Source organism: Chaetura pelagica, unplaced genomic scaffold (assembly GCF_000747805.2).
Source record: "Chaetura pelagica isolate M959 unplaced genomic scaffold, ChaPel_1.0 scaffold485, whole genome shotgun sequence".
NCBI lineage: Eukaryota > Metazoa > Chordata > Aves > Apodiformes > Apodidae > Chaetura > Chaetura pelagica.
Genome location: NW_009953315.1, coordinates 557,542 through 568,818, shown reverse-complemented (window position 1 = coordinate 568,818; position 11,277 = coordinate 557,542). Strand labels below are relative to the sequence as shown.

At 36.3% G+C, this 11,277-nt stretch overlaps 1 protein-coding gene across 1 annotated transcript in view; it reads right to left on the bottom strand.

Moving 5' to 3' along the window:
- The window catches only part of BBS9 (Bardet-Biedl syndrome 9), a gene marked incomplete at its 3' end in the record, with an annotated part of 127,060 nt that overhangs the window by 92,797 nt on the left and 22,986 nt on the right, over positions 1-11,277 (bottom strand). The window contains exons 5-7 of the mRNA XM_009998099.1: positions 6,535-6,709; positions 3,115-3,199; positions 1,217-1,400 (exon numbers count right to left, since the gene is read on the bottom strand). Of these exons, the coding sequence (XP_009996401.1) occupies positions 1,217-1,400; positions 3,115-3,199; positions 6,535-6,709 (444 nt within the window). The remainder of the gene's footprint in view (positions 1-1,216; positions 1,401-3,114; positions 3,200-6,534; positions 6,710-11,277) is intronic.

Genomic DNA, 11,277 nt, shown 5'->3' with positions numbered 1-11,277 from the left:
TGTAGTTTAGTTTTCAATCCAGCCAAGTCTCTCTCTTTTTCTCTCTCTCCTTCCCTACGTGGGTGGGGGGGGAAGGGGATCGAGAGCATTGTTGCCAATTGACCAACCTGCAGCAGGGAGATGGCCTTCCCTGATGCATACACGATGGACAGCTCTGCACGCTTCCCTGAGGGCAGCAGAAAGAGGCCTTCTGGACATGCACACAAGTGTCTGTTCAGTTTTCAATCCGTCAGGAAACTCAGCAGAATTGTTGCTCATTGCTATCTGAGGGATTCCTCCCGTCAGAGATGGGAATTTGGACACTCCCAATTGATGAAAATGTGTAATCTGGGCTTAAAATCTAGCCCCACGTTGGGCGCCAATAAATTGTTGTCACCGTTTGACTCAGGTCCACAACAATGCTCTCGATCCCCTCCCCCCCCCAACCCAGGTAGGGAAGGAGAGAGAGAAAAAGAGAGAGACTTGGCTGGATTGAAAACTAAACTACACAGCTTTAATTAAAACACTAATGAATGATACAAGAAAATATATACAATTATATACAGATATATTCAGGTATGGGCAAAAACCTCTTGCCTCCCCCCACCCCAGCAACTCCCACAGCACTTCCCTGAACTGGGAAGAGTCCCGAGGAATCCCGGAGCTGCTGCTGGAGAAAGCAGAGAGTTATGGGGGTCAGGAGAGATCAAGCCTGAGGATCGACGGTGATGGATGAACAGAGTCCTCCCTGGACGCTGGCCATGGATGGAAGAGAAGGGAAGAAGAAGGAGGAAGGAAGTTGTCTTCTGTGATCTCTGACCTTCCTTTGAGCTTACGTAGATATATGGAATGGAATATCTTTGGCCAATTTTGCTGTCTGTCTAACTCAGCCTCCTACAGGGGGGTCACAGATCTCCCCATAGTGTCTGAGCCGGCAGAGTGCAGGTGCAGCCTTGAAGCCTCAGTAGTTAGAAAAACATTCCACTGTCTTATCAGCCTAGCAGAACACACTGTTGCTAGTTACAAGAAAGCTTACTGAAGGAAAACAAAATCAGTAAAAAGAAAAATTGGCTTCATCCTGGCTCAAACCAGGACACATCCAAATAAAACCCAAACCAAATTTCATCCACAGATAGTCTATAAATGAACAGCTTATCAAATAAAGTTTATTCAGTGGAAAACACTTTGCTGAAAAAGCAACCAAGCTGAAGTTAAGTTGAATTTTACTTTTACAAACCTGAACAATAAGGAATGAAGCAACTTGGACTGTAATCAAGCTTTTTCATGAACCGAATTTGCCCATTATCCTTAAGGCAAAAGAAGTTTCTCTCACCAAGCACAAAAACAGAAGACACTGCCTGATTAAAGGAGACAACACATATATCCAGTGCTTGCTCTCCAATGTTTAACACCCAATCCACCTTCAAAAGAAAACATGTTTCAAACGTCAGTTGACTGCAACATATTAATGACAAAACTTATAGAGAAGGTCTAGAACTCATCAGGTTACATTAATATAATAAACATTGATATAAAAGCAAAATCAGTTTTTTTGAATGCAAAAGTACTGGTCATCCTCTCATTTTGAATGCAGCTGGTGACTTCATTGTGAGTAAAGCAGCAGAAACATCCTCCACTTTCTGAAATAGTCATTAATTGATGGCTATGCAGTTCACTTCCGTATATTTACATTTTATAATACACATCCCATTCAAAATGAAAATACTTTATGTATTGAATGCAAGAACAGAATATCAAAATCTTTTAAATCCTCCTCTGTACATGTCTTTAGATGTTAAGGCAAAGGCTAGAGAGTAAAGATGGCAGCTTATTCTACCAATACATGTAAATGGAAAACCAGACAGTTTTACATATACAACATATTAATGCTTGCAGTCATTAATGTACACCCTTCAGTCTGAATAATGTCTTTGTATATGATAGCTTGTCTACTTTTCCAACTACATAGGTTGAAATAACAAGCAACTACTTACAAATCCTGCCTATCCTATAACCTTACATTTTTAATACTACTGCTTTTTAATACATTTCATTGTTTTGTTAGATCTTCTGAGAAATTTCAACTAATTCACACAGGCAAAAAATTGCTTTTGATTGCTGACAAGCTGGTTAAAGAGAAACTCAGAATTTCTAAAGTAAAAAAATACTGAAATTCACCTGTCAGCACTTCTCGTATGAGCAACATTAATCATTTTGCTTAAAGAATCCTAAAATGTGTTAGTAAACAAACTGACAATATCTGATACACAAAGCTGGAAAAGCCATCTTAAAAGTCAACGGGAAAAAAAAAAATCAAGCTTATTACATTAATCTCCATGCATGCTTCTCATTTTAGAGTTTAAAAACTAATTTGCATGCTGGTGAAGATTCCAGCTCTTATTTAGAAGTATAGTATGTGCTCTAATTCAAAATTTAGAATTTCAACTGACTGAGTTTGAAAAAAACTGTATGATTAGCCACCAGAAGGAAGATGTTCTCCGAATATTTTACTGTCATACCTGAAATATGCTGAATCTAGCATTTTACACAGTACTTTTAGCACACAAGCTATTCTACTGCAGGACCACAGAGAGTAAAATTCTCTCCCTTAGCATTTCAAACATTAAAAGACTTAGTCACAGGGACCTCCTAAAGACCATTGTATCCACACCTTTTGGACAAAAAAGGTCCAGGATACTGACTATTAATGGAAACATTTTTCACTGCTGAGTTTTCTCTAAGTACAAAGGATTCCCTTAGTAGAATAAGGTTAATTTTCCAAGTCCAATACAGAGCCACAAACTGACTGAAATTAAAAACATTAGCAATATTTCAGATGTATCTATTTTACCACAGTTTAGGTCCTATATTACAAAGACTGTCTTAGAAAGACTTATTTCCAGCACACAGTTCTCTCTTTTTTCCTCATTAGAACAGTAAGTTTTAAGGCCCAACATTAAAACAACTCAGGTCCAAAGAAATCACAATAGAAATCTGCTGGAGGCTTTCTATTGCCTTTAATGGCAACTGGACTAGGTCCTTTGCCAGCAGACGTTTCCATTTGTTACTTAGCATTGCTCTTTTTGAGATGTATGCAGTGTATCACACAGGTTATGTAAAATAAACAGGTTTTACCACAAGTCTCTTTCCAGAACTAAGTTTTTGCTGTTCTGTTTCTTGCCTTTCATCAGCATCTGTCGCAAATGCCAGCACTTGGTATCTGTTATAGGAAGTTAAAAAAAGTTTTAAACAATATCTTTGTCATTAATACCTGACATTAAGTTAAAAAAGAGTATACATGCACAGTAGAAGCAGAGTCTAAAAGGATTGTTAGAAAGTCTACTGCAATGCATCTATCGTGAGGAAAGATGTTAAGATAAATATCACTGTGGGATAATAACTAAGTGCAAAGGCTGAAATTAAACATTTCTACTCAGATTCTATCTAGTGTTAAAATATAATCAACAAATATATTAGAGAATAGAAATCTAGACCACAAAGACAGAAGCAAGAAATCAACATATTTTTTAATTGTGAAATGAAGATTCTAATAGAAAGTACACTTTGTTGCTCACATTAAGCTTTAAAAAAAAAAGTCCTGAACTACCCCAAACTCAAATTGAACAGCAACATGTATCAATGGTCAAGTACCAGCTACCTGTGCGTATGTCTTTAATCACAAAAAACTCAAGCCACAGATAATAAACACAAGCTTTCCATTCAGTTATCACATCAAGTATTCAATAATTTAATACAAGGCATTCTGCTTTTACATCTTGAAATAATTCAAAATCACTAAAAAATATTGCTTTCAAATTAAGGCATTGCTCTGTATGAGCTATAGGAAGATGAATAATTTGAAATTGGGCAATCTGTTTGCTAAAAACACTAGACAGAGCTGTTATATTTTTAATTTACTATAATTAGAAAAAAACAAGTTTAATGCAATCATAGCAATAACCTCTCCATACTACATCTATTTCCTTCACTTTGGAAGTATTACTTAAGTCTACTATAAAGCCCTAATACTTCAGGCACGCTAGAAATTAGTACCACCACATATAGCCCTGGGCACTAAAAACCAGTAACTAAGTGAAGAATTCCTTTAAAATACACCTTCCTATAAAGAAGACAGTACACTTCTGAATCAGTGGCTGACTGAGGTAAAGTTTTAGCCATATTTGCTGTAAAAGTCAAGAATCTAAACATAATGAAAATGCATGAGATATTAAAGAAAAATATTTCTTTATTCCCTACCAATATTAATAAATTCTTGTTTTATCTTAGGAAAAATAAAAATTTTCTAGTCAATTACTTTTACTTGTAATACATATCTTCTCCTGTATTAAGGAAACAATCCGCAATGCCTATAATCTGCTCATGGCATATTCAGAACCTAAAAACCATCCAATCTGACCTAAGATTAAGCAGCATAATAAAAAGATTACCACTTGAGAAACTCAAGTGATAGACTGGAGTAGTGTGACAAATCACTGTCAGATTTTCCATCCCCCAGATTAGATTCCAAACACGATCTGTAAGAAGTGACATTCTTATTTTCTTTAATATGATTACCTCTGAAAAAAATTAAGGTACTTATAAGCCTATTCCTCCAGCTTGATGAGATTCCTCTGAATCACCTTTAGTTGCTAGTTAAAAACATGGATGACTACTCAGTAAGGCTGACAGCTCTGCCACCTTTTCATCCATTTTTTAGGGTTTTTTTATCATGGGTAGCAGCTCTGTCCCCAGCACTGCTAGGCATAGATTCAAAAAGCCTAAGAGCAAACCTTGACAGTTTTAATGGAGACAGGATGACGAAAAGCAAACATTAAGTTCCTTAGTCTTTTCACAACTTTGTAAAGTTGCCCAAGCTGTTCAGTACTGGGTCAATTTCCTGGATCTTCCTTTTATACCTGAGGTATCCATGCAATTCCTTGTACTTGAGACACTCTACCAGTAGAAGTTTTAATCAAGCTTGTATCTTCTCAGTACCATCCCCCTGCATGCCCACATTATGCTTATATTCTTCCTTAGTAGTCCATTTTAACCTCTATCTCATACATTCCCTGTTTTCTATTTGAACCTGTCCTGTCAGGCTGCCTTCTGCTACATCTTATTTTTTTTTAACATCAAAATGGGTCTTTCTTGAGAAGGTTATCCATGAAGATTCACCAGCTCTCCTGAGCCCTTTTGCATTTCAGGGCAGCCTCTCATAAAATCATGCCTACCAGCTACACTGAACAAGCCCAAGTGTGCTCTCTTGAAATCTACAGTCTTTCATCCACTGCTTATCTTCCTCACTTCTCTCAAGACCTTAAACTTATTAACATATCAAGGGCACTGCAGTCAACATCTGCAGCTCTCAATAGCAGATGCTGATTACTTCTCTGAATATTTACTTCACCTAAGTTGTAGATTCAGCAAAGTATCTTTTCTAGCATGACTGCCTAGCACCTACATTAAAAAAGCTTTCCCTAATGCACCCAAAAAATCCTCCACACTTCTGAAGCCATGATGTTGCCCTCCTAGCAGACATTAGTCCTCCATGAGAACAAGGGTCTTCAATTGGGGAAACTTGTTTAGAAAAGGCTTCATAGCAGTCATGCACCACAATGTCCCCTTCCTCAAGCATCCATCTAGTTCGCAACAGATGAACGCTTAATAAATTCTTAACGTGGTGGTTCCATAAGAGAGCCTCATGCATTAAAGCTGTTCCTCCATGGTGAACACAAACATCCCCTCATCTGTCATTTCTTCCTGAAGACCCAGGAGCCACTGATTGCAACTCCTTAGCCATGCAAGCTACCTGCCACATCTAACTGCATACACAACTTCTAGCTCCTCTTCTTTGTTGCCAAGGCTGGAAATGTTTGTAAAAATACACTTAACATGAGCCCTCACTCATCCCACCTCCTCTAAGGTATTATGAAAGCACCTCCCTTTGTGCACTTGACCCTTATACCCTGTTCCAACACTTAAATGCTGGATTTTGTACCTATTCCTCAGTCTAGCAGCTAAGGAGGTTAACAAGCCTCCTCTGCTGCTTTGCCAGGCGGACTCGATTTCTCCCCACCAGTCCTCATTTCTGTGAGAGGACCCTACGACCACAAAAGCCAAAGCCATGTCTCAAATGTTGTCTGAAAACTGAACAGATTCATCAGAATAACAGCTATTTCCATCAAAATAAAAAAAAAAACAACTGTTTGAAACAACTGGAAAGCAACACTGTAAGCTCAGATTCAGTGAACTGAAGCAGGGAAAAAACTGGCTCTTGCACAACACCATGATGTGCCTTGATAGGCTAAAAAACAGCACGTTTATACAAATAAAATTGGACCATGAAGTCCTCAGTAGACACAACAGGCTTTCTTTTATGACTCTATAGAGACAATATTCACTCAACAACATGAAACATGCTACTCTTCTTTCCTGCTACTCCCTATCATCTGCTTTGGCATATATTATTAGTAAAGGCAATTATTACTTTAAATTTGTTTACATACTAAATGACATCACCAAAATATGCTATAATTACTGAACATGAAGACATACTTGTAACTCTCAACCTGTTGACAAGATGACACTGTAATGAAAGAATCTGTCCGAGAGCAGTAAGTCAAGGGACCAGGTAGAAGAAAACCTGGTAAAAAACGGCCAAAAGCATAGCTTTCCTGTTCAAACAACATGAGCATCCCATCCATGGACTGTATGCATATCATATCTCGACCTAAGGAACACAAAAGAAAGAAATAAAAAGGAAACCAAGCAATATTATTTACATAGTTTTAATCCTAGAACTGTTAACAAATTTAAATTGTACTTATATGTGACCCTAACAAAAATAAGACTCATCTTAATTTACATGGGTGTTTACTATGAGGAAGAACACTAAATATTGCAACTTCAAAGCTTACTTACTCAAACCAACTAGATCTTTTGGGAATAACATTCAGAATACATTAAGAGAAAAAAAAAAAAAAGAGTTAGATATTGTATTTCAAACCAAAATTTCTAAAGATACCACTACTATAATTTTGGTTTAAAAGATGCTTCAAGACTTCCCCAAATCCCAACTTACTCTGGTTCTCAAATGCCTCTACGCCTTACAAGCAGTCTTAACAGCTGTGGTTTAAGAATAACCTATTCTCTTCTTTCAGGTCCACTTAAACTATGTAACAAAGTCCTGTAACTATGCATTCTGGATGAAAATAATACAATGGTAACATTCTCCACAGTTTGCATTCACATTTTTTGTCTTCAAGGAAAGGAAAAACAAAACAGACTCATTCAATGTTACGAGAAAACTTACAGGGGAAAAAAGATGATGTGGCTTTTGTGACAGTGATGTGGCTTTACATCTCTGGAATTTAAAGTTAAACCTCAACATTGTGGCTCAGGAATTATTCTATAGACATGAAAGACCCAAATAAGTTGTCTGCTCACTAGAACTCCATCCTCAATCCTTTAGGAACTGTTTTCTAACATTCAAAGGTGAAGCAAAAATAGGCTAAAACTTCATTCTTACACTTATAGAGTTTCAAAGGTCAAAAAGCTACTCGGTATCTGAAAAACCAACAAATGTAAAGTACAGCACAAAACATTGTTTATCTCCTCTCTGATTCTTCAGAGAAGAACCCTGTTGCAAATATCAACCATTTAATAGGAAGGACATTCAAAAGCATAATTGATGTAGTTCATTTGGTAAAGTTGAATCAGTCTTGAGCAAGCAAGTTAAAATGCTTCAATCCTTCATACCAATTATTATCTAGACAGATATGCAAAACAATTCCAACAGTGTAATTTCAGGAGCACTGATGGCATCTCAAGTGCTTACCCAGAACACCCATTTCTTCCCTTGTGTTCTACATCCACCTTTTCTGAAAACCTTTCAAGTCATTCTTATTTAATGGAGTTGGTTTTGCTGTTTGAAAACTCTGCAAATGCATACATTTTGAGCGATAACACTGACAATATCAAACATTTTGCTTTAGCAAGGCAGTAATAGCATTTCCAGTAATCAAATTAATAAATTAAAACATAGACAAGAATTTTATTCAGCATTGGAAAAATCCCTTATTCCCTAGTCCTGTAATCAAATATCCTTGATGGCTTCAAAAAGAAACTTCACTGACAAACAATGAAAACTCACCTTCCTAAGCTGAAAAATGTCAGAATGTGCACTAATAAACTAGTATGTTATACAAAAGCAATTCTATGTGGAACTCATTAAAGTACTGCTCAAAAGTAGTCAGACAGATTTTGCCTGATACTGAAGTAAAACCAATATATCTTTGAGTTTTTTCTACTACTGCAAGTGAGAAAATGTAAAAATATCATCTTTACAGCAGCTCATTAAACCAGTGACCACTTGTCACTAACAACTTCAGTTTGATGATTTAAGTCTCAAAAGTCTCATCTATAACATTCTCAAGTTTGTACGGCTACACTGGAAACTTGAAACACTTTTAATGTTTCCTCTATGTGCAGACTGAAGTCATACACCCTTTTAAGAAAAATGTAAACTTTACCTCTGTTAACAACAAAAGTCAATGAAGAAACATTTCCTGTGACTAAATGTAATAATTTTTGAGAGAATGATGGGTTTGATATAGATCTTCAAAAGCATTTTTTTTAAACAGACCAATTGTTTTAGAACTATGATTTTCCTGGGTTTTTCTTCATAGACTTTTAAAATTATAAAACAGAGTCTAGGGCTTCTGTTCAATTTTAGACTTAGTTTATAAAATTAGAAACAATCTGCAATATACAAATACATTAGATATGTACCTCTCAATGTGCATAACTAGTACATTTTGTCTGAAATTATTTGCACAAAGCAGTTTTATTAAGTCTTTAAGGATCATTTAGACTCTTAAATGTTCTTCATAGGACAGATTCCCAAACAGTGTGCCCAGGTGGCTAAGAAGGCCAACAGCATCCTGGCCTGCATCAGGACTAGTGTGGCCAGTCAGAGTAGAGAAGTGATCACACCCCTGTACTTTGCACTGGTGAGGCTGCACCTCAAGTATTGAGTCCAGTTCTCAGCCCCCCACTACAAGAAGGATGTCAAGTTGCTGAAGTGTGTCCAGAGAAGAACTGCCAAGGTGGTGAAAGGTCTGGAGAATAAGTCCTATGAAGAGAGGCTGAGGAAACTGGGATTGTTTAATTTGAAGAGAATCAACAGGATAAACTTTATCACATTAAATTCTATCTGAACATAATTTAATATTTTATTTTTTTTACTGTTGAAGGCCTTCAGACCCTGGAACCCATTGTCCAGGAAGGTTATGGAGTGTTATTTCTTGGACATATTCAGAACACAACTGAACACAATCCTGGGCAGCTTCTTGCTGAACACCTGCTTGGGAAGTGGGATTGAACCAGACAATGTCAAGAGAAAAATAACTCAGATAAGGCATTTAAAGAAAGTATTCCATCTTTCATCTCTGATTCACTCAAAAGCACTAGGGTAAATATCTGTTTCTCTAGGCTGTGAAATTTCATAGGACTTGCACATACTCCTGATCAACATACAGTGGAAACCACTATAAAACCTGAGATGTTTTCCACTGGTATCATTTAACACTGATAGCATGCCAGCTTCCACCTCCCAACAGCTGCTGACATCATACTGGCTGACAGTCTAGAAGTGTGAGTTACCCAGCTGTATCATGAGCAACCAGTAAAAATACTCTGAAAAAAACTTGTAAAAACACTGATAACTAGTAAAAGGTGCTAGCCCACTTAGTTGCCACCACAGTCTCTTGGGTATAGTTCTTAAAGTGTAGTTATGGGCTATTAGAAATAACTAGTGGCACTTTCAATTGGCTCACAAGAAAATAGAGTTTCATAATCCATGTGTCATGTGATCAGTTATTCTAAATCTGCTACCTCAAAATCACATATGCTCATATTCAGCATTCAAAGGCACACTGAAAACCCTCTCAATACTTCACATTAGCTAACCATTCAGTTCCAATTCTATTTTACACCTTTATTAAGAATACAACCCTGTAAGTCTGATTCTATATAGAGTCTTCAACACCTCTTCTACAGTTTCCTATGAATTTTCCTACCATTAGCAGTGTGCTACAGAAGAAATCTGCAGCTGTCTGCCCTATTTGCAGATCCTTAACTTTCAAAGTCTAGCTTCAGTGGAACTCCCTGGTACCTGAAGAAACCTGAAGACAAAAAGATCAGCCGGAAAAAACGTTTTTTAAAGGCACAGTAGAACACATTTCTACTTTTTTTAAGGCTTATTTTTCAACTTTTCTTCCTAGAAAAGTATAGATAACACCAGAAAAATCCTCAGAATTATAACATTGTGCGTAAGTCACCAAAAATTAACAGGATTTTTTTGCAATGCTTCTATTCTGCTGTTTTGAAATATTCTAAATATTGATATATCATAAGATTAAAATACATTTACTTATAAAGTGAATGCCCTGATTAATACAGAATTCATATTTTGTAATACGAATTTAATCTACCTCTGGTTACACTGATGGTAGTGAGAAAGCTATCTTTTAGACAGCATCTGGACACAACCTTCAGGGTTTCAACTTTTCTAAAATATACAATTTAGTTATGTTCTGTTCTTCAGATATATTTGATATGCAGTGGTAATCTAGTGTACATATTACAATTTTTAAAAGTAATGGTCAATAGAGGTGCTGAAGTCTTACTGTTTAAGTAGTAATAGCTTCTACTCTTCAGTAAATAATTAATATCAATCTTACTCTTACCAATTTCATTACATCAGGAAAATGACTAACTGAAAAACAACAGCACACTTTACAATATATGTGAAGCTACATGTCATATCAGACATGGAAGCATTCATCTTTAATAATCACTAATCACACAGACAATTTTTAAAATATCTACTATTTTAACAGTAGTGATACAATTGAACATGACATACTATGGCAAGTTATTTAGAGCACTCCAATGATCTCCAAGCCTATTACAGTACTGAACTATATGATCTGAAGAAACAAATATACATCAGGCACCTAAGATTGAATTAGTAATCACTTTTTGCCTTTAAAAACACAGCATCACTTCCTAATATACCCACCACTTTGTTAATCGTATTTGTGCTGCTCCTACTCATAATTTTCAATTTTGGATTTTTAACTAGCTTGTCCTAGTGGATCAAACTCCAATAATTCAAACTATTACATGTTAAGCATAATTAAGTAAAATTGTGTATGAACTTTTATTTTCCAGCTTTTTATAGGCCATCTTATTTCCTTTGGCCATTTGTTTTTAATGTGCAGCTAGTGAATGGTG